Genomic DNA, 22,350 nt, shown 5'->3' on the forward strand with positions numbered 1-22,350 from the left:
TTTCATTAAACCATTCGGCCCCGAGAGATAAAAGAGAGAAGGAGTCACGTGATCAGGTTCGACCTAGTTCCTCGCCGGGGTGGGCTGTATATAGCTTTACAGCCAATTGAGAATGAAGCCTGCGCAATTTATAATTAATGACTGCTTGTGTCCGTCCAAGGTTACATACGAAGCAGTTCAAGAATGAAGTGGCAGCGGTTCCCAATTTTATGAGCCTCGAACCATCTATTTTGGAGCATAAGCCAAGGCACTAGGCGAGCACAGACCGTTGGGTTTCATTGCCCGTTCAAACCTCACCAATTATTGAGGAATCCACGAGCCCAAGGAGGCTTACGGGCGGAGCAAAAACCGTTAGTTTAATTGACTATCATTTCCCTGAAAGGTCATGGGTTCGTCTGCCCTATCTTTAATTTCCGGCAAATGGAACCATTACTTACTTAATTCTCGTCAGTCCCAGTTTTTTAGGATGTATATTCTGACGTGAAGATACATCCCTTTTTTCTAACTATCTGTCATTCGTTTGTCCAGTTGTCCAAATATCAGTCGCTCTTTTGTTTTTGTTCAGTCCTTCATTTGGTACTCTCTTTTTCCCTCCAAGACCCCTTTTTGTCAATTGATTCAAGGGCGCTCGCTCTCTATCAATTTTCGGACCCGATACCGCCAAACCACAAAAGGAATTACCGTAAAGGAACCCAAAAAGAAATAAACACAATGCGGTTTCTGCTCCCCTTTGCCATTGGGCTCACCCCCCAGGTTTCCGCCCTCAGCATCAACAAGCCGGGCGCCAACTCGACATACGCCGCCGGATCTACTATAACGGTCAACTGGACTACGGTGGACACTGATCCCACCGAAATTAGTCTCTATCTGTGGAACTTTGTCTCCTGGCCTCCCTCTTACGTTCCTTTGGCTCAGAATGTGCCCACCGCCGATCAGTCATACTCGGTGCAGATCCCCTGCGACACCAACCCCGAATGGGGTTATCAGATCAGCGCCATCAACGGGACCAATGTCTACATTATCTACGCGCAGGGTGACCGGTTCACAGTTTCAGATGCTGTGAATGGCACCAGCTGTGCCGACCCAGTCACCCCACCCCCCGCTTCCACCTGCGGTCCCACCAACGCGGTGTCAACCGTTTATGTCACGGTGAGCCCTACTGGTTCCAGTTCTCGTCTGATTCATCATCATTCCTCCCACGGCTTTCATTCCAGCCACCACCCGCATTCCACCCACGCCCTTCCTGCTCCCTCCTCCACTGTCACTGCCTCTTCCAAATACGTGAAGCCCGGAATCGTGCCTAAGACTATTGGTTGGTGCTCAGACTACTCCCACCCCGTGACCTTGGACAAGGTCCCAACGCCGACCCCGGTACCAACTAAACACAATGACAATGGACTCTCTACGGTGACTGCTGCACCGAGTGAGGTCACTGGCGACGCGAAGATCGTGACGATCACTACCACGGTGTCCGTACCTGCTGCTCCGGGAGACGAACAATGCCTTTTTGTCTGAACACGGCGATGCTGTGTTAGAAAATGATCTTTACTTCTTTGATACTATGTATTTAGTATATTCTTTTATTACTGGAGATACGGTCCCACCATACCGGAAATCGTACCAGGACCACTTCCGCCATGGTAAATGTTTAAATTTAAAGTACAACTCATCCTACAGTCGCAAGTACGAAGAGGTTACATTTACCTTATGCGGTTACTAGTTTGTGCTAGACGTAGCCTAGCCGTTATATAGTTGATTAAACCCTCTGTTCTGTACTATACGGTAATAACGCAGGTCTGCTCCACATTGGTATCTGGTCATGCAATAGTACAGTATAGTCAATTTCCTAGTAGAAAGTACGAAGAGTTTTCGCCTTGTCGTGGCAACGAAATTAGGTTAACACAAAGAAACTCTGTTGCCCGCGGCCGTTTCCCTTCCTTGTTCTATTGTACATCCGATACCCCATGGAAGTGACATGGCTTGGCAACGCTAATTATAGCTCAGCGCTGAGTGATAAGGGTCATATACAAGTAGACTATGTTGGGGGTGGGCGGTTTAAGTGTACTAACGCAAACAAAGCCTCAGGCTTGGCAATATATTGGAATCTGGATGGTAGCCATACCTCCACCACTACCTATAAATATATCCACAACATCTTCACCGATTGATACATACAGGTGGCTGAAACAATGAGCAGAATTATGTGTATGCTTTGACAATGTCAGGGGCAACCCTTCGTCAAGGAACCTAGATAGCGTTTGCGCGGCGGTCATAGCATTGCATGAGACCATCATTGTTCCACACCATGATATCTTTGATCCTTCCGTTAGAACCCAACCATGATGATCCGTGTAAAGAAACTTACCCAAGTCAAGCTCTGCCTTCTTGAAGGCACCCAACTGTGAAGTCATACACACGCACTGTAAAGTATGTGGCGACTCTTTGAGAACTTGACAACCAGTACATCCGGGATTTCCCCAGAAATGGCCGCTACACCACGTTAATCACAGCCGAGTCTACGGAGTACAAGGGGAAGATATACATACTTAGCGTGCGGTTCCATACCTCCATATGTGGCCCGGATGCAGAAGTTCAGGTCTAGAGAGCTCTTCTTCTTTTCCCCGTTTGACCTAGTACATTCTGCTTCCAAGTGGTTGCCACCCTTTGGAACGGTAATCTTGTCGCAGGTCTTCGAGAAATCAGCCTTAGGCTCGCTTTCATCCCGACGGATGGCATGAGCGGAGGCGGAGGCCAGTAAAGCCAGGATAGTAATTGTCCGGGGTACTTGCATATTTATCGATGAGTCGATGGATAGTGGTGGGTAGAGGGGAGAGATGAATTCAGAGAGATTTTGGGGTTGCTCGTTCAAGCTATTTATGTCGCCACTGCTCCCTATATGTAGTCATTGGTTCGTTGCCCTGCCCCTTAAACAGGTCTTTGTTCTCTTGTCCTTCATTTCGGGCGCTGGTTCCTTAGGGCTTGGATATTGCATATTGGTTCATCATCTCGGTACCCAAGATCTTGAAACTTTTTTAGGTGACCTTTTTTTTCCAGCGAATGAGATTAATGACAGTAGATTCAAAGAGGTACAGCAGGCGAGTATTAATTACGGCTTCTCCTTCGTCAAGCCGACTAACGCCCGACTCTTCTAATTTCCAAAGGGTGTCACGCGCATTCTTAACGCAAACAGAAAGAGGAATGTGCCAGCTTGGGGAAATTTCCTTACACATGTAGGCAAAAGCTATTTAATGTCTTGGACCAAATGAAGGCAGAGTTGAGGGTTCATGACTTATCAAAGGGCAATAGACATTAATGCAGGACGTCTATAGAGTGTCGGGCGTAAGACCCCAGATAAAGAGCACTCCGTAGCCCAACTAGATGCCTGAGGCAGACACCGATGTCCTTTGGGGATGAGTCTTGAAGAATCGTCCGTCGCAATTATTAAACTAGCATCGGTGTACATAAATCTTTTTGCTGTGCTGCAAAGCAGGCCTAGCTGATTACCTATCAGGATAGAATGACTGCGTCTATATCCTAGATTTCTGTGGGAGCACAAGTCTTCACCAGCCAGCACCGCGCAAAAGTCGATCAAGGACCCTGAAGACCCTGTAAATAGGATGGGTGGTTTACACTGACTTGTATGCGCATGATAAACGAATGTCCCAGGTCTTCTGAAATTTTGATAACAGTAATAAAGTTGAGAACCTTGATTTATGTTTATTTTTACCTTCTTGTCTTTGGCTTCCTAAGCACCTAGGGTTTCAATAAACTGACTGTAGCCGGTTAAGGTTAATAAGTACTACAACAATAGCTAAAGGGCCCCTGTACACATATGCAACGCGGTGGCATAGGCCTCTGGGGATCCAAAAGCCTGTCCAATAGTAATAGCCGTAAAGTTCACGTCACAGAGTTGGAGCCGTCTTCGACATGTCGACGTAGGCTCTCGCACTTATCTAACTGCGTTAGTCGTTTTACGTAGTTTCTGCAGAGGGCCCACTCCGCATAGTCGTCGCACCTGCCAACAATTTATATCATAAAGCCGTTACGCTGCATTACCTTATCGGGGCTTGATAGATTCTAAGCCCCGAGTATGCTTGTAAGTGGGTCTATTATCCTGTGTTTGTACCTGTGTCACTACAGTGGCAGCAGTTCCCATGCATTTATAGACTGGTTGGATATGCTGCTCCTAGATGCTCACGCAGCCAAAAACCGGAGGTAGTACCTCGAAATATGATTCTGATTCTTGCCCTAACCATAGCGGGAATTTGCATTAATATGCTGCCAAAGGTCCAGTTCTATAACAAAGGGTAAAATGTCTTCGTCGAGGCACCCAAGAGAGCTTTGCAGGATTTGAAGAATCGGTAGCAGTCCATCGTTCTCTCGCCGCTGAATAAGCGGACTCATGTCTGAGTCTCCACAATTTATCGGTGCAAAAGTAGCCGTGTAAGGTCAGGGTCCTGAAGAGTTTTAACTGGCCCTCAATTTACAGCACATTGGAAATAGGCTCTTCCGTTTTGTAACTTCTATGCTGAGCGAATATTGATATTCGTGTCTCGCGACTTAATATCTCGTATCGAAGAAGTAACCGGCTCTTACACCGTAATTACATTTCAGTACCTGTTCAAATGAGCTGGCTTGTTAAGAGTGAGATGAGTTTAGTTCCAATAATATACACAGAGGCAGCCCATATTCGTGGTTTTTGTTCTGCCTCGAACTTCCAAAACTCAAAAGTGATGGATCACGAACTCGCCACATATGATTTAGACCCCGTATCTAAATTCTCGGACCTTCTTCTGGTAGTAATAAGATGCTAATAAGCCAGTGGCTCCAAGGGCTATAGGTATAGGAGACTTTGCTCCGGTCTTGATGGTCCGGGAGACACCAGCGCCTAGCAGGACTAGACTGTTTCCCAAGGCAAGTTCGGTGCCATAGTCCTTATTTTCTTTAATCAGGTAACCTGATCATGTGGTCAGTTTATATTGCTATTTCGCATGAGCACATCTTCAGTGCCACTTACCTGCACACGCATAGGAAACTCCTAGCCCAACTCCCGCGATCAAAGAAGGTGCTGAGCGCGTCCGCAAATATCCGGCAACGCCCCCTGCAGGTACTGTTTTATTGCGAATAATTAGCAACTCCTTGCGCTGATATCACATTTCCACTAGCTACTTACAAAGAGCAGCAAGAGTAAAGGAAGGATGTTCAGCCATATTGTCAGGATGTTAATAACGGAGCAAGTGGTTGGATTCTTCACGACAGAGGTTGAGATCGGCAATTTTTAGGTGAGCAAGGGAAGCTCTCTTAAGCGTTCAAAACATCGACCCACTCTATTTTATTGGCTCATCTGTGATCACGTAATCACCACTAAGCACCCGGTCATCCCGAGGAATTGTTTATCCTCTCATGAGTTAGATTCCCAGATAGACAAGCCAGGTTAGGACGGCGGTACAATGTGTATCTCTTTTGCAGATGTTTGATATCTGAAGAACCTGGTTTATAGAACATCTATTCATATTATGGGGGATTAGACGTACTTTCTTGTTATATGTACGGTATATATATTTTCTACGAGCCCGGGTTATACGGTACTAATTGACCTAAATTATATAGTACCCTGATCTAAATATGATCTATTGCCCTGGCATAGCGTCTAATTCCCGTAGTCTTCTGCATAAACGGTGCCAAGATTTGATACCATTCGAAGGACGTATCCCCAAGATAAACTTCATCAGAACGAATGGGAATTAGAGTAGGGGCTAAGAGGAGCTGTTCAAGGAGCTATCATTACTGTGGCCAAGGTTACAAGTCTAGACATCGTTTACTCTAGAAGAGTGGTAGAAGTATTTGCGATACTATTACTAGGGGTCTGCTACCTATTTCAAGTCTGAAAACACACAATTACTCCTGTTCCATCTTTTGTGATGACAGCGTAGGATGGTAGTACTGGGCACATAACAAAAAGCACAATTCACATCAGATGTTATAAGAACGGGTCGCAGCGTAGGAACTCAAAGTTACAAACAGGCAAAAGCATGCGTTGGTTTCCCTCCTCCATTGGCATCTGGTGTAATCCAAAGTAGCCTATTTAAAAGGTGTCGAACAAAATGTCGAACCCCTATAGGTTTTCAATCTCGTCAAGGTTTTCCACATCCACTCCATCATCTTCGGAAACTTCGGGGATAACCTGGCCCTCAATATCAGGGTCCACCTCGGAACCGTCAAAGTTATCGAATTCGTCAGGCTGGACATCGGCCACCTCATCACGCTTCTCGAACTCAATAGTGTCAGGGTCGAATTCGAGCTCTTCGTCACGCTTTCCAAAGTGGCGGACAGCAGTATAGTAGACATCGGCGAGGCGACGGCACTCGACGCCCTTCCACGAGCTCCAGCCGGAGAATTGGCTGCAGTACTTGTAGAGATCCTTCTTGAAGTTGTCGTCAATGCGCTTCTTCATGGCCTTCGTAAAGCGCTTCTGCTTCTTGGTGTTCCGGTAGCCGAAATCGTGTCTTTGGCAGCTGGGGATGAAGTTGTATCCATCCGGCTTGTCGGGCGACTTGGAGCAGTTGTCCGATGACCAGTTGCACTTGGAGGGGTTCTTGGCCTTGCGCGCCTTCTGGAAGGTCTTCATGGAGACCTTGAAGATGAGGTTATCCGTCGCCTTGGCCGAGCATGTCGTCGCGCGCGCTTGTAGAGCAGAGATAGGGTTGTCATTGACAGGAGTGGTGTAGGGCAAGGCAGACGAAACTGCAGCGAAGAGACCCAAGGTAGCAACAAAGATATTCTTCATGTTGATAAGTGGCTTGTGGCCGGATAGAGTAGACAATGAATAGTGGATTTGATACTTGCGGGAGATTGTTGATGATTCTGAACGAGCTATATGACAGGAGATGACCCGCCCTTTATACTCGCGATTGACTGTTATGACTGTCATGAGCTGTCTTCCTGAACGAGGCCATTTCGTACTCGGTGAACTACATCTCGCTCCGCCCCCATTCTGTTGTATCGTCTGGCACTTCTGCAGTGTCTAATTGTGGACCTGATGCATTTCATCCCCTCTCGCCAAGATATTATTTGCCTTTCTTTACGAGCTCCGAAAATGAATATCATTAAGATTCTCGACATTTTATTGGAGAAGAAGAGAACCCCCTTCGGGATACGATAGAGGGCTTTATGATCTGCAGCATCTGAATTGTAACGACCACATTCACTTCCTTGGATAAGTTGAGCCTCGGATGAGCTTTAGAGGCTGATTGGCCCTGGAAATTTCCTTGAATCAAGGTAGTATCGTATCCAATAATAGTAAATTCCGGACGGAAATGACACAGGTACGAGCATGGCTCGCAAGCCAAGACTTAGTGAAGAATCTTGGGTTCCCTTCGTGACTCGTAAAGCCCATTGTCGCGCAGCTGCCGTGCTTGTTGTGTATGCCAAGATGATCGTCAAGGTGGTAGACCCTTGATTCTAAAAATAGCTCGTAGAAGGTTATCCTCGGAGGATCCCCCACTGAAGAAACCATTGTTAATCCTATTCTGCCATAACCATGTATCCTTTTTTCTTCCAAGATGGGACCAGTGATCACGCCTTTATTTTTGGTTGTTGATTATTTAGGAGTAATTTGGCACGTCTCCGAACTGTCCAGCAGCAGTACATGCCACATTTTGACTATGCGATATTTTCCAGGAGAGCGAGAATCGACACAAATTGACGCAATACGAGGTCAAGCTATGCCAAGAAAAAATCCGACACTACACATCGTAAAAGCTTTAAGTTCGGCATCGGCCCGGCGTTACTTCTACATAAGGCCAAGAGTCTCATGAAGTGCGCTCATTGCTCATCGTTTAATATTACGAAGGCACTTAATCAGTGGGGAATTACCCACTTAGACAGCGACCTTTTCTTGCCATTGATAGATGGTCTATGCAAGGCTTGTGGTAGTGATAGCATTAGTTTCACTGGGATATTCGATACGAGGTTGCTAAATCTGTAGCGTAGTGTTCGTGGAGTCTAGTTCCACATAAGGTATTGCGGTGTATATTGTCCAGCTTACTCTTCTTTGCTAACAGAATAGATTGTTTTGCTCAAGGAAAGGCAAGAATCATCACTTTTAAATCTCTAGAGGCCCACCAGGTAGAATGGAGTCTCGTCTGTTCGACAACCAGTGCGCTGAGACAAACAACAGAACACCAAGCTCTCATTACATGGTCACCTCGTGCTTCTCGCCCGTCTGGCAGGCTCAGGACCATTGTTCAAGCGTCTAGCTGACAGTCCCTGGCTGTCTGAACCTCAGAACAACATCTCCTTTAACTGTTCTTCGCACGTGCTGAGGAATGTGGGGTTTGTCGATTATATTCTAGGTGATATCCACGCCTCTAGGCCCTAACTCTATAAATGTAGGTGCTACGCCTGTGCTCCATTCATCGACTCCGTCACTTGATTTTTCATGTGATGCCTTTACGCATAGGTAGTATCGCTGCTTGAAGCCAACATAATGGACGATGGCTAACAACCACTGTCTACCTACATCCGCTGAAGGAACCTAGCAAAATGAATAGCTTTGGGCCCACCTTCGTCTCATCTGGAAATAACCTACATGTCGGTGGCGGTATATCCAAAGAATGTGCAAGTTCATATAATCATCAGGTGTTCCTTTAATCAGCTGTATGGTCCCTTCCCACGTTAAAAGAATGTGCAGGCTGGACACCCTGCAATAAGAATGTACCTTGTTACTTGGACAAGAGATGGCCGTGAATGTTGGTCTGTCTATAACCTTATCGGCATGCCTACTTGTATGTAGGCTACGAATTGGGTAACACCTAAGGGTGGATAGTATTACTTTTGTTATTTCCATTCTTGTTTAGGATTGACAGAAACACGCAAAGTCTGGGTGAGGGAAACTTCTATATAGTTTCGTGTGTTGAAGCAGGATAATCATGAAGGATAGAGTATTGTTAGCAGTTCCCCAATATCAAATGAACGGGATGTTAAACGTTTAGCCGAGACACTGTCCTGCCACGTGTCCAACACCATATGCTGATTGACTCAGCATTCCTTTATAAAATGCCACATAAAGGATCTCAATGATCCAGGAGTAAGTTGAATAAACTTCCTTAACCAGTGGGAAAACTTAATTTGTCTGAGAGCGATCATGTTCGATGGAGATAGGGGCTCCACAAGCATGGCTCCTACTCCCTCTCCGCCACCACAACCGGCTTCAACCCCAGGACGAGGCCCGGAAGGTACGCCTTCCCTTGACGGGGTTGAGGAGGCTGAAGAACCTGTTCCAATGACCCAAACGGTGGCTATTATCACCAGCATCACCTGTATCACCGGTATCGGGAATCTGCTTGCCGGGCTGCTCACTGTGTGCATTCCAGTCATTGCGGCTGACCTCCACATTCCTCCAGCACTACAGCTGTGGCCAACCGCAGCCTTCGCACTCGCCTGTGGCTGCGTCCTGCTCCCTTGCGGGGCTGCAGCTGATGTGTTGGGATGTCGCCGCGCGTGCCTGCTTGGTGGGTTGCTTCAAACCACTAGCGCCCTGGGCGCGGGACTATCAGCTACAGGAACTCAACTGATCGCGCTGCGAGTGATCGCGGGCCTTGCCGCGTCCTTCTGCCTGCCAAGTGCTGTTGGCGTCACGGCCCACGTCTTCCCTGCCAATAGCAGCCCGCGTCGTCGCAGTATTGCCTTCGCAGCCATGGGTGGTGGCCAGGCAGTTGGCTTTGGATTGGGCCTAGCACTGGGCGGCGTGTTTTCGGACACAGTTGGCTGGCGGTGGGGGTTCTATGTGACTGCGATACTCAACAGTGCGGTGCTAGCCCTGGCGCTGTGGGCAATACCAAACAGTGCGGATGGTGGTCCGCTGGGGAAGGCATCGCTCGTGCGCCTCCGCCGAGATGTAGACTGGATTGGCGCTCTGGTCATCAGCGCTTGTCTTGCACTTCTCTCCTATGAACTAGCTGTCGCCACCGGATCAGATGCGAATCAAAGTATGCGTCAGCCCCTAAACATTGTCCTTCTTTGCTCAGCATTGGCACTCATACCAGTATTTGCCTTATGGATGGGGCGACAATTTCGACTCAGTCGTCCAGCGCTGATTCCAAACTCGCTTTGGGCCAACGTGCCGTTTACGGCTATTTGTATCACAGTGTTCCTTGTCTGGGGCACCCTCAATGCAAGTGAGCAGCTCACAGCCCTGTATCTCCAAAACGTCCGGGGTACATCGACTTTGACGGCCTCCTTGTATTTTATGCCGGCCCCCGTGTGTGGTCTTCTAATGAATGCAGCCATCGGCATCTCACTCCCATACTTAAAGCCCTCGATCGCTGTGCCCGCAGGATGTCTCGTGAGTGGTATTGCCCCGCTCCTGCTTGCAACCCTATGCGGCGTCGACGGACCTGGGTATTGGCGTGGTGTCTTCCAAGCCATGGCTATAAATCCGCTGGGGGCAGACCTAATCTATACCATCGCAAACCTAGTGATGACAGACTCATTCCCTGCCAAGACCCAGGCCCTTGCCGGTGGCGTCTTTAACATGCTAGCTCAGGTCGGGAAGAGCGTGGGCATTGCAACATCAGCACTAATTGCGCGGCAAATAACCTCGCAAACATATAATGCAGAGAGCGCTACCGCCTTATTAAAGGGGTATAAGGCCGGATGGTGGTACAACTGTGGATTGGGGTTTATCTCGGTAGCTGTGAGCTTTTGGGGATTGAGGAGTGTTAAAAGGCTTGAAATTAAGAAAGACTGATTTGTTGGCAAATCAAGAATTCTCGCTTTTGGAACATAGCATATACTTTGGCTACCTGAGCTATTACTGATCTGAAAGTCAAGTTTATTTCACAAATATCATAGAAGGAAAATAGGACAGCCCCTTGATAGGCAGTCAGGAATGGTGATAACAAAGGAACTAGATGCGCGACTACTCGCCACATACCTTTGCTTTCACCGTTTCATGCACTTCCACCAGCCGCCCATTCACAGTCCACAATTATATGAGGATTCTCCTAACGAGCCGATTGGCTTTGCGTCAGCTCCTGACACCATCAGCCTCTTATATCCTGCCCTGCGAACTGAATCAGGAACCGCTTAAAATCACCCTGAAACAAATGTTTTGTTCGTAGCAATTGCCCGTATTCGAAGATTGTTGCGAGCATATCAAGTGAGCACGTGCTGATAAATGACAATCCAAAGCTTATTGCAAGCATGAGTCTCGTTTTACCGAAACCCTAATTTAATATACGGTTCAGTTCCGGCCACTGAGAATGTATGTTTAATAATATTAAGACGATTAAACTGAGACGCCGGCCCGTTAACAGTGGAACTTAACCTGCGGGGGAAAGCAGAAATGCCGACAGGCCTGACAGTTGGATCAATATCTTCCAGATAATAACACACGTTCCCTTAGACGACAAGACACTAACTCAGGAACCCCACTGAACCCGACCAATACAAGACTCAGACAAGATCATATGGGCAGATAAGATAGCGGAAGTCCGACGGGAAAGAAATTCAGGGCGAATTTATGCAGAGTTGTGGAGACCGGAACGTGAATTATCGATTGGTCAATGTTTTGATTACAGAGTTACATTAAACAACCAAGAGATGTGAGGGGCTTTTGCTAAGGGGCTCGACTATATATAGCATTCGCCAGAAAGAAAAATTGAGGACCTTGGTATCCTTTCTCAGTGTTGTATTCAATATATTCTTCGATCATGCCGCGCTTACTCCCCATCTCAGCGGCTACATTGGCTCTGGCCCAGCTCAGTTATGGCTGGGGCAACTTAGGTCACGAGGCGGTGGCCTACATTGCCCAGAGCTTCGTTGCTTCTTCAACTGAGTCCTTCTGTCAAAATATTTTGGGCGATGACTCCACCTCTTACTTGGCCAACGTTGCAACATGGGCCGATTCGTACAAATACACTGATGCCGGAGAATTCTCCAAGCCATATCATTTCATTGATGCACAAGACAACCCACCGCAGAGCTGTGGAGTAGATTACGATCGGGATTGTGGTAGTGCTGGGTGCAGTATCAGCGCGATCCAAAATTACGTGAGTTACATTACATTTAATATAATATAGGAAGCTAATTTCACCCAGACCAATATTCTGTTGGAATCCCCAAACGGCTCGGAGGCATTGAATGCCCTGAAATTTGTGGTTCATGTTCGTCGTTCCCCTTGACCATTTTGATCCGATTTCCTAACTTGTCCCAGATCATCGGAGATACTCATCAGCCCCTGCACGATGAGAACCTCGAGGCCGGTGGTAACGGTATTGATGTGACGTATGATGGAGAAAAAACCAACCTCCATCATGTCTGGGATACCAACATGCCCGAGGAAGCCGCAGGTGGCTATAGTCTCTCGGTCGCAAAGACCTATGCCGACCTTCTGACTGAGCGCATCAAAACCGGTGCCTACTCATCCAAGAAGGACTCATGGACAGATGGGATCGATATCAAAGACCCTGTGGCGACATCAATGATCTGGGCGGCCGACGCCAATACCTACGTCTGCAGCACAGTGTTGGATGACGGACTGGCATACATTAACTCCACGGACTTGTCCGGCGAGTACTACGACAAGTCTCAGCCAGTCTTTGAGGAACTGATCGCGAAAGCTGGGTATCGGTTGGCGGCTTGGTTGGATCTGATTGCGAGTCAGTCCTCTTGAAGGAAACGTTCCAGAGAGTGCGCATTCCCGTCTTATGAAAGCTAAGCTTAGTATATGTAAGCTATTTGATCTGTGCCTACGTGGCGAACTCCCCAGGGAAGGCTCAAGAAAGAATAACCTACTAATGTAGCGAAATGTATACTCACTATGAACTATCCTACTACCAAAGACTCTCTCGCTTCCAAATTTTGTTGTATGGAAGGTATATAACTAAAAGAATTGCAGATGCTATGAACATAATTAAAATACACTGTCGCAATGGCCAATAATTGATACTCAATTAAATCAATACCCAACGGACTCCAAGTGATCCTTGTTTGCATAATTCCATATGCAACCGTGCAAATCTCAAACACCAGGCATACTATGCACCCCAACGGAGCTATCGCTTTTTTCACACGATAATGATGAATGTACATTTTACTCTAGACAATCTGTTTCTCGTGGATACTATTGCAATGATGTGTCACAATCTACTGCTCAACATCGGAAGAATAACACGTTTCACTCTTGATTTCGTAGGATCAGGCCTAGTAATACCTCAAAGGCAGTCATATTCTAAAACAGCAGAAGGATTATTTCTCAGCTGCGTGACAAATCTATTCTGCAAATGGCTCCCGAAATTAACTTGATAAGGCGTCAAGATACCTGCGCCTTATACCGACCTGTAAACTGACAGGCTTACGGAGCCATCCCTCACGAACTTCCAAGGGCCCTGGTCGCTCCACATGAACATGAAACAACCGGAATAACGTCGCACAGCCCACAAACAACTCCATCTCAGCCAGATTGCGACCAATGCAGGCGCGAGGGCCTTCACTAAATGGAATGAATGAGTCCTTCTGTCTTTGGGTGAGGCGACGTGGGTCCCAACGCTCTGGAATGAAGTCCTCCACATCGATACCCCAAATATCCACTGAATGATGCATAGTGTATCCCGGTACAGAGAGAACGTCACCCGGATAGAAGGTGTGGCCGCATATCTCGACAAGTCCTCTCTCGGAGGGAACCTCGCGTGGAAGGCCTTGGCCAAAGGTGCTATGGATGCGGAGCGTCTCCCAAACAACCCATTGAAGACTATGCTGTTGTCAATAATTTTGCGTGCAGTTGGTCTATCTTTGGAATATGACGCCCGAGACGGGGAAAGAAAACAGCATACGCTAAAAATGGTGGCTTTGACTTACTAGGTGATTTTCTTCACCATTGCGAGATACGGGACCTCGACGTCAGCAGGGATAGCTTCATCCAGAGTGTTCTGTAGCTTCCACAATACACGTGGGGTGCTTGAGATCCAGTATAAAAGGGCACATAATGTGCTAGAACTGGTATCTGACCCAGCTGCTATCAGGGTCACGGCCTCGCCAGTGAGCTCTCGATGACTCAATTTTGCACCATCTTGATCTTTCGCATCAATCAAATGAGTGAGGAAATCTTCTCGTTTCTCCGCCGCTGACACTTTCATTTCAAGGCGCGTGTCGACGGCCGCTCCAGCTACATCAGCTAAATTGGAGATAGCCTCTGCGCCTTGGCGGAAGAAGGGATCAGGCAACCACGTGGCATAGGGAATAAGAGCTGGGCAGATAGCAAGAGTGGCAGAGACATCACCACGATAATTAAGGACTTCCACAACGTCGAGGGTGACTTCTAGACCGTCTGGTGCTTTCGGTATAGACACTGTAGGGTTCCCCCTCTCCAGCATTCCAAGCGGCGCACCAAATGCTAAGTCACCGATGATATCAAAGGTTAGATAATTACACCATACACGGGCATCGATCACCGCATACGGATCGTCTGGACCTTCATGCGAATCAATCATCTTGCGCCACTGTCTGACCAAAAGCTCCACATTGTTGTGCGCGTATTCTTCGACTTGGGCAAGAGACCTCGCGCTGAATGCGTGGGAGACGATCTTGCGCTTGCGCGTGTGTTCGGCACGACTGCGGGTTGTGAATATGCTCCAGTCAACGTTCAAAAATGCATTGTAAAAGTCGCTGCGATGGGTTCGGTCAGACTAGCAGCAAGAAAACGGAACTCGTTTTGGATTTACCTCTTGAGGAACCCATTGCCATGTCCATATATGGCTTGAATGGCTGATTCGTCTGCGACAGAGATATGGTTCGGAGCCAGGCGGACAATCCTACCGTGCCGTCTATGTAGGTCGTTAACGACCAGGGAGCGATGCCCCTGACGAACCTGTAGAATAAGCCAGATTCTGCTGAAGGCAGCAATAAAGGGTCCTGGGATATCACGGAGATGCCACCTCTTAATGTATCCTGCAACGTAGTACGCCGCCAGCAGGCCGATAATAAGGATCAGAGCAAGAAGATACAAAGGACAGGTAATGAGGTACGGGTCGAGCAACATGGTAGGTAACTCCACACAAGAAAAGAATACAGAGTCTGCTATGAGGTTGACCAACGAGGGGCCGCCGTTTGCAGAACGATAGCAAATTCTGGGTTTTCTCGGTACGTGCTCAAGGGCTTATCTCAGTCAGGAAGTTTGTAGTTGCCCTCCGGTCAATCGTGCGCCATAATAAAAATCCAAGGATACAACGGATGACTGCAAGTCCTGACGGCAGCCAGGAAGATGACTCCGGGAACAGAGATAGACCTGGTAGCTTGGAGTGGGCCGTTTGCCTTACCCAGAAATGTACATGCGTGAGAGTGTATCTCCCTGCGCGAAACATAGCAACAGATGTATGCGTACCAGTGACCTAACCGTGTAATGGTTATGCAGTAACTTCACGTTGCTTGGAATGGCTCCATGACGTGAAAATATCGCAATCTCACTCCAAAACCTTCTTATGAACTCATGGTCGAAGAAAGGCCAACATTGTACTGCGCTGTTATGGGAACGATAATCGCAGATTGAGAAGTTAGGCCGTCCTGCTAACCTTCAATGAATCGATGTGGGCAAGTAGAAGCAAACAATGGGATTACATATCATAAGTAACTATACATCTAGACCATTGGAACCCTGGCGCGGTGTTAGTTAGCGTCATTTCACCACAGTTAACAACCTACGGACACCGTATGGTATTCTACGAAGTACAAATTAGGGGGAGGGGACAACCTACCGAGGAGCACTGTAATCCAACCAACGTACCTGTGATTTCCAGGGATGCATTTACATTATATTATTATCAATGATAAACTGAACCGTATCAATAACGCTTTTCTCACGACAGATTTAGCTCCATTGTCCATCGACAGATCCCGTCGCCAAAATATCCTGGCTAATGCGCGTATCCCACCCGGTTGGATGGACCCCATATGACAGAGTTTGTGCAGGATTGCCTTCCGGTACCCTTTCCCTGAGGGACGGGAAATGTTTCCGAATAATATTGGCTACTAGTTGAGGAGTCATGCGTTCAGAAACAAGAAGAACCCGTTGGCTCGCTGCTGCAGGGTTCGTCAGAGCATCTACATGGCTTCTGGCGACATCACGGACATCAACCTGAGTGTCATCAGCGCTTCTGATGTCAAACGCATGACTGCGTGGACATATACAAAGTGGTAAAACGGAAAGCGCACATCCTCGGGGCCGTCTTTGTAGACGCCGTCGATAAGATTCGCAAACACAAAATAATTCGTTGCATTGATAGAGCTCATACCCGAGATCGGGTACATCATCGGTCCCGTGATGAGGTGAGGGTCCATAACTGTGAGATCAAAGGCAGGTGAGTTCATTTTCATAAACTCCCATGCTGCTCTTTCCGCCTGCACCTTAGAGACTAAGTACCCTAAGACGCCATCGCGACGCTCCAATGCCTGTTGTGCAGTTACCTTCCTCATTTATTAGCCGCTGTGTGCTGAGGGAAATGCATCGATGTCATATCCCCACAGGGTTCCAGTCCTCCTCTGTGTATGGAGACCCCGGCCGCGCGATATCCTCAAAGGAGTTCAAGACTGTGCCAGCACTACTCAAAAGGACGAACCGCTTCAGGTCCGTTCCACCATATCGGTGAGCACTCCTGAGGATCTCAATGACTCTAACTATTTTAGTAATTATTCAGATACGTTGCAGGTTATAAGAATATTTTTCACACCCAACTACAGCAGTCTCAATTACACGCTTCTGCATGTCTTCCGCCTGAAGCGTGATCGGTGACGCTGTGTGAATTACGAAGGCGAAAGGCACTTCCGCATTCCGGAACACTTCATCGAATGGTTGTTGTCCAGTAAAGTCAGGGAACTATTACGAATTTAACTCTGCCCTCCAAGATTGGTGTGTTCTCATAATGGCTGTTGCTTTCTCCTGTGACCGGACGGTTGCAGTAATGGCGTATCCACGCTGTTAAAGGTCAGATGCGACGTCTCTCCAGAACAAAGCGGTATGTCACCTCAAGTAAAATAGATAAAATGTGAGATGCAGTAAAACCATTGGCGCCTGTCAGAAGAACGTGCTGCTTCTCCATTTGAGCTACCATATTGAGCAAAATGGATGAGGAAGGCTTTCAGGTCGTGATGATTCTCGCCGTTTATGCGGCTCCCTAGTAGCTGATGTGTCTCTGCACAAGTATATAAGAATATGCTTCGTGGCTCCCCTCGAGATGCTTTTGAATAAAGCATGAATTGTATGATTACGTCATGGCTAGACAATTTGATGCACTGTAGTCTGGTTCAGGCCTTTGAAACTTGGTAATATGCCAGCTTGTTTTGAATGATGAACCTTCTAAATGCGCATTGAACCAGATTGGAGGCTATCGGCCCGGTTTCCTGCCCGTGGTAGGTGGTCAGCACCTCGATGCAGACCTTGCTGTAATTACTTTGGGGATGTCTACACATTCCCGTACCACATTCGCCCTGATGTCTTGAGACAAGCAATGTTAATCTTAATTTCTTTGTAAAACTAGCAGCAAGAACAAACCATTACCCATGAACTGGTAGAACACACCGCCCAGATGCTTAGGGCGGGTACATGCATCAATAGACTTGCGGTTCACAAACGATTCATCTTCGGGTCAAGCCGACTCGGTAGCCTCACTACTTTCTCTACATGAGGCAATTCTGTGGGTTGCTCGTGGCTGCTCTAATCAAACTATCTAGACCGATTTCAAACTTCCGTTAGAAACGCACTGGCATAAGATCAAGGCGTTTTATCTTAAGGCTTTAGATATTACTTACTACAAATTACCAACGTACGCAGAGCGCATTATAACCGGGTGGCATTGACGCCATAGCTCAACAAGCAGTTCGATCTGCAGTTTCCACCTTCGTGTTCTTTCAATGGCTATGGTGGGACTTCCCGTAGATATGATATCTGATTCGAGGGACGATCAATGAAGCATGCTCCTCTTCAGCCGTGAGAATCCCAAATCCCGAAGTCAGCTCAATCGTACGCTATCGAATTTTTAACTCACTATGACTTCATTGGTTCGCTAAATATATCTGTCCCCATTTGTCCTGGTGACAAGACAAGGTCAGTTGGAGTTATCTCCGCATATGTGGACCTGCCTGGCGCTTCAGAGTTATATTATGTGCAGGGATCCCCGGTTCCTAAACATCTTGGCATGGCAAGAACCACAGTGAGGTTGGGCGAAAATGAGAAACCGTTGGTCACAGTGTGATTTCTAAACTGAACCAATTTCCACGGGATGTATTACAAAAAGGAAAAGTGCTGCCGGGCTTGTTGCTGGATTGCTCTATTGCTCTCATACGGACTGGTCGTATGAATAGCCCCTAGGAAGACACCCATCACCAATCTCCGAAGAGTGGACCTGCACTATTCCACGCTTAGTACTTCCTAATTAGTGTATATATTGTCGATCCTATACGTCAACCAGGTGACCAGCCTGTGGTTCGTGTCTTAAATGCTGCTAAAGCACCCCCAGACCATAAAACCGGCTACATGCAGGTTGCAAAACTAAACCTAAATCCTTGAACCGCTATCCTATAGTCTAGGACATTAAGTGAAAATTCCCTGTTTTCAATGCGTATATTTGTCATTTATGATCACATCCCTAGATGGGAAGCGCAATCTTAGCCGACGGCGGGACACCATAGATCCTTTAACGATGAATTTACTTGGGGATTATGTGTACGTTGTGCAAGAAACACGGTATAAGCCATGAGATCCGGCTGAGGCTTTGCAACTTGATCAGATTCTCTTCACGGGGATCAACATAACAGAGGTATGCAGTACTCTGCTTCCAGGCTGAAGTCTTCAGGGCGTTTGATGCGTGTAGGTAGCCCCTAAGTCCACTTTTTGCTGTTCGGGTTTCCTCCAGGGGCGAAATGCATGAGGGGAATTAACCAACACGAGGGCAGGGGTGACATCCCCCAGACGGGCGGGAGGAGCAGGTGCCAAACATGCATCGAGCCAATGTAACAGCACGATCTGATGTCTAGCTCATGCAGATTCTGGGTGGAAGTAAAACACCCGTCCGGGGTGTTCAAGTGATCTCCCAATCATAAACATCCAATGCGCTGACCCACCAGGTTCTAGGCCTCATAGAGTGGCATGTTTCCCTGCAACAGTTTGACCACCTATCGTACTTTTGTGCCCGAGGGCAAAGACTCTGTACCTGGAATAGCAATATGTAAGTTCAAGCAGGCGAAATGCATCAAGTCAGGCAGAACGCAAATGCAGTACCACAGGCATCTGACTGACCCCAGATCAGCTATAAATACGGCCTGCAATCCCATTGAATTCGTTCTTTTCTTCATCAGACACACAGGCCCCTTATCCGCTTCATCCTCTTTCTCAAAGAATCAAAAACCTCTACACCTCTCGTCCGCTTCTACGTCGAAGTCCTCATCTACCAAAATGCAATTCCGCTCCGTTATCGCCCTCCTGGCTGCCGCTACTGCCGTCACCGCTGCTCCCTGTGACAGCTGTGATGGTGGCGACTCTGGCGACTCTGGTGACTCCGGTTCCCAGTGCAGCTCTAACCAAGAAATGAAGTGCTGCTCCGGTCTCACCAACGGGATCCTGAACCTCGACATCCTGCCGGTCCTGTGCCTCCGTAAGCTTTGAACCTTGATAGAAGATCCATGTTCATCTCTAATCCCACCTTAGCTCTTCTTGGCAACTGCAACAACCAGGTCGCCTGCTGCGAGACCAATGGAGTTGTGAGTGATTTCCTTTGCTTTGATTCACAATACGGAACCTAATTATCTATCTGCAGGGCCTCCTAAACTGTCTCACTATTCAGCTCTAAGTTGATCGCATTTCGCAACCGCCAGTAACGATAAACGGGCGATCACCAGCGATGAGGTGATCCGCGACTCGGTAAATCGACATGTCTTGCTGCGGTTGGGCGGGGAGCAGTGTTGTTCCAGTGTCTAGGTGTACACGCATTGTCCTAGGTCTAAAGACTGGAAATTAGAATAATAAATTACATCGCTAGGATGTTTAATGCAACCTTGGCAGTATGTACATCGGAAAACTACCTTGCATCACGATTCACCACAAACGTAGAATGAGCAGCGATCCTCTCCACCAGTAAACCTTACGTGGTTTAATGGATAGTCCCGGTAATAGTCGGATAGGAAATCCAGAGAAAGCTCCAATTATATAAAAAAGACCTCCCTTCACAAGGGTCCTTAGTTCTTTGGAATCCTTTGACATAAATTAGCAAGGGGAATATATATATTTTGAAAGTGCTTGGGTAGCAGCGATCTTCGAAACTAAAGCACGAAAACAAAACAACCATGATTACAGGCAAGCCAGAGAAAACTGAATTGTTAGGAAGCATTCAGTAAGACAAAATATAGGAGCCTCAATATTCAATCTAACTGGATTTTATCGGTGTTGAAGGACATCCAATATGGCTTTTACTACCTTTTGTCGAACATAAAGCAAAATAAAGCTAGTCTCTAACAATAAGATCCGGTGTAGTGTAACGGCTATCATACCTGTCTTTCACACAGGAGATCGGGGTTCGATTCCCCGCACCGGAATTTCTTTTTTCGCATTCATTTTTGTCAACCGCAAAATGAATGCCTCAGGCTTAAATCCAGAGGGAAATTACTAGCAATACCCTCTTTATCCCCTACTTTACTGCTTTACGACGAGATGTTGCACTCTAAAATCTGGCACCCGGACTTCTACCTATAAATAACTACATACACTATGTTGCACCAACGGTGCCCGGGTCTCATACTCTTCGTCGTTTTCAAACCCTAATAAGTGACTGTATTTGGAAAGGCGCCGGAATAATAATATTCCTAATACATTTGTAATACTGTATTAAGTATAATATATTTTTGACACAGTATATTGGTCTATACAGCGATCCACAGTTGGCTGGAAGCTTCTATGGCTGCTACCCACACCGCCTTACAGATCTGGTAATCTTACGACAACCACCTTCCTGTTCCTATCCGACCATATAGTATTATGTACCTCGAGAAGATGAGCCGTAGCCCTGTCAACAGCTATATCGCTTCTCAAGCTGGTACTTGGGAACAATCTCCCTTGTATACACCCATCTCTGGAAACTTTGGCCGCAAATATACACTATCTAAGAACGGCTTTTCTCCCGCTTATCAGTTCAGCGGATATTCAATAACGTAACCGGTAAGCGATCCGCACCTGTAAGCGACGCGCACCTCAGCCGCCATATACAAAATTTAAATGGTCAAAAATCCATCAATTTTGATTCCTATATAAAACTGAATAGTTCTACCGATTCAGACAGTGCGTAATTTTATGGCCCTGTACACCACAGCCAGAACATTTAGGTGGGGCGCGCCTGGGAGCCGATTCAGTAGGCAGAACCCTATCTGCCTGTATAGCTTCATCTGCCTGATTTCGGCGCTCTATAAGGATTCGGGCTTCAGATACTGATTTTCCTCCTTCAAAAGCAATCTATTTAGTAGAACACTTTCGCTTTCTAGCCTGGCTTTCATGTACAGCCTGATATTGATCAAGTTCATGCTTCAATATCGCTGTATTATGGAAAGCTTGTTCAGCGCCTTTCATTATTTGATTAAGGCGAGCTTTGATAGGCGAATCAGGACTATTATACCGATTTTTAAACAGTATTTTAGAGCTAGATTCTGACCTTTTCAGCTGCTTGACTATATGAGGTGGTATAGGCACCGAGCTGCCTTGACTGCTAGGTCTACTACTCGGAGGTGTAGGGGTCTTAAGCTGAATTGTCAGCTCAGATAGAACACGCTCAGGAGGTAGAGGAACTAGGCCAGTAGCTCTAAAAGCACTATAAATATTGCTGCTGGTAAAGGCCTCTACATAGGCCTCAGGATATGCGTTCAGGAAATCAAGTTTATCGATATAATTAAGGTCGCAGTGTATCTTAGATTGAACTAGGTCTCCGTACACGCGATTTAAAGGCCAGAAAACAGCAACATCAAACGGTAGAAGCTTATAAGAAGCGTGCGTAGGTATGTAGATTGGTATAATATTATTTTCTGCGCAGGTCTGATTGAATTGAGGTGTCAGATAACTATTATTGCTATCTAGAATAAGTAAACAGTATTTTCCCAGAGATTGGCCCGTAGTAAGAGATATAAAATGATTCTGTAGCCAACATAGGCTAATATTATTGCTTGCCCAGCTATTAGGACTATCCTCGATTCTCCAATCAGAAGGAACCTTGTTATCCTTGTACCAGGTGTCAAGGAAATATCTACTATTCAGGGTAGAAGACCTGTCAACTAGGTAAGGGTACGTAGGCTGAAAGCTAAGCAGTAGATATCAGGCAGACA

General features: G+C 46.9%; 9 protein-coding genes and 1 non-coding gene across 10 annotated transcripts; 5 read left to right on the forward strand and 5 right to left on the reverse strand.

Annotated features, from left to right (window-relative positions):
- Positions 1 to 457: 457 nt before the first annotated feature.
- On the forward strand, positions 458 to 1,748 carry BDV27DRAFT_124567 (GPI anchored serine-threonine rich family protein). The gene has a single exon (XM_032066109.1). The coding sequence runs from the start codon at positions 712 to 714 to the stop codon at positions 1,513 to 1,515; it is 804 nt and encodes a 267-aa protein (XP_031930117.1). The 5' UTR covers positions 458 to 711; the 3' UTR covers positions 1,516 to 1,748.
- Positions 1,749 to 2,247: 499 nt separating this feature from the next.
- On the reverse strand, positions 2,248 to 2,791 carry BDV27DRAFT_155419 (CVNH domain-containing protein; the record flags this gene model as incomplete). The annotated part of the gene is made up of 3 exons (XM_032072138.1): positions 2,248 to 2,312; positions 2,366 to 2,490; positions 2,547 to 2,791. 3 exons carry the CDS (start codon positions 2,789 to 2,791, stop codon positions 2,248 to 2,250), a joined length of 435 nt encoding a protein of 144 aa, XP_031930118.1.
- A 1,791-nt stretch (positions 2,792 to 4,582) lies between these two features.
- On the reverse strand, positions 4,583 to 5,267 carry BDV27DRAFT_82384 (TMEM14 family protein). The gene is made up of 3 exons (XM_032077703.1): positions 5,174 to 5,267; positions 5,018 to 5,110; positions 4,583 to 4,957 (listed from the first exon to the last, which is right to left on the reverse strand). Exons 1-3 carry the CDS (start codon positions 5,208 to 5,210, stop codon positions 4,761 to 4,763), a joined length of 327 nt encoding a protein of 108 aa, XP_031930119.1. The 5' UTR covers positions 5,211 to 5,267; the 3' UTR covers positions 4,583 to 4,760.
- Positions 5,268 to 5,858: 591 nt separating this feature from the next.
- BDV27DRAFT_124570 (phospholipase) lies at positions 5,859 to 7,400 on the reverse strand. Its single transcript, XM_032066110.1, has one exon. It carries the CDS (start codon positions 6,929 to 6,931, stop codon positions 6,116 to 6,118), a length of 816 nt encoding a protein of 271 aa, XP_031930120.1. The 5' UTR covers positions 6,932 to 7,400; the 3' UTR covers positions 5,859 to 6,115.
- Positions 7,401 to 9,145: 1,745 nt separating this feature from the next.
- Positions 9,146 to 10,750, forward strand: BDV27DRAFT_170302 (MFS general substrate transporter; the record flags this gene model as incomplete). Its single annotated transcript, XM_032075266.1, has 1 exon — positions 9,146 to 10,750. The coding sequence occupies one exon, from the start codon at positions 9,146 to 9,148 to the stop codon at positions 10,748 to 10,750; it is 1,605 nt and encodes a 534-aa protein (XP_031930121.1).
- A 956-nt stretch (positions 10,751 to 11,706) lies between these two features.
- On the forward strand, positions 11,707 to 12,939 carry BDV27DRAFT_124572 (S1/P1 nuclease). Its single transcript, XM_032066111.1, has 3 exons — positions 11,707 to 12,053; positions 12,102 to 12,167; positions 12,218 to 12,939. Exons 1-3 carry the CDS (start codon positions 11,715 to 11,717, stop codon positions 12,674 to 12,676), a joined length of 864 nt encoding a protein of 287 aa, XP_031930122.1. The 5' UTR covers positions 11,707 to 11,714; the 3' UTR covers positions 12,677 to 12,939.
- A 360-nt stretch (positions 12,940 to 13,299) lies between these two features.
- Positions 13,300 to 15,040, reverse strand: BDV27DRAFT_170303 (cytochrome P450; the record flags this gene model as incomplete). The annotated part of the gene is made up of 3 exons (XM_032075267.1): positions 13,300 to 13,753; positions 13,861 to 14,667; positions 14,724 to 15,040. 3 exons carry the CDS (start codon positions 15,038 to 15,040, stop codon positions 13,300 to 13,302), a joined length of 1,578 nt encoding a protein of 525 aa, XP_031930123.1.
- Positions 15,041 to 15,865: 825 nt separating this feature from the next.
- BDV27DRAFT_155425 (uncharacterized protein) lies at positions 15,866 to 17,105 on the reverse strand (the record flags this gene model as incomplete). The annotated part of the gene is made up of 6 exons (XM_032072139.1): positions 15,866 to 16,132; positions 16,186 to 16,461; positions 16,520 to 16,667; positions 16,725 to 16,870; positions 16,946 to 16,969; positions 17,019 to 17,105. 6 exons carry the CDS (start codon positions 17,103 to 17,105, stop codon positions 15,866 to 15,868), a joined length of 948 nt encoding a protein of 315 aa, XP_031930124.1.
- Positions 17,106 to 19,256: 2,151 nt separating this feature from the next.
- On the forward strand, positions 19,257 to 20,066 carry BDV27DRAFT_124578 (uncharacterized protein). The gene has a single exon (XM_032066112.1). It carries the CDS (start codon positions 19,262 to 19,264, stop codon positions 19,652 to 19,654), a length of 393 nt encoding a protein of 130 aa, XP_031930125.1. The 5' UTR covers positions 19,257 to 19,261; the 3' UTR covers positions 19,655 to 20,066.
- Positions 20,067 to 20,508: 442 nt separating this feature from the next.
- Positions 20,509 to 20,580, forward strand: BDV27DRAFT_t67. The gene has a single exon. It is a non-coding gene; the product is annotated as a tRNA-Glu (tRNA).
- Positions 20,581 to 22,350: the final 1,770 nt, after the last annotated feature.

This window comes from Aspergillus caelatus (genome assembly GCF_009193585.1).
Source record: "Aspergillus caelatus strain CBS 763.97 unplaced genomic scaffold BDV27scaffold_42, whole genome shotgun sequence".
Classification (NCBI taxonomy): domain Eukaryota; kingdom Fungi; phylum Ascomycota; class Eurotiomycetes; order Eurotiales; family Aspergillaceae; genus Aspergillus; species Aspergillus caelatus.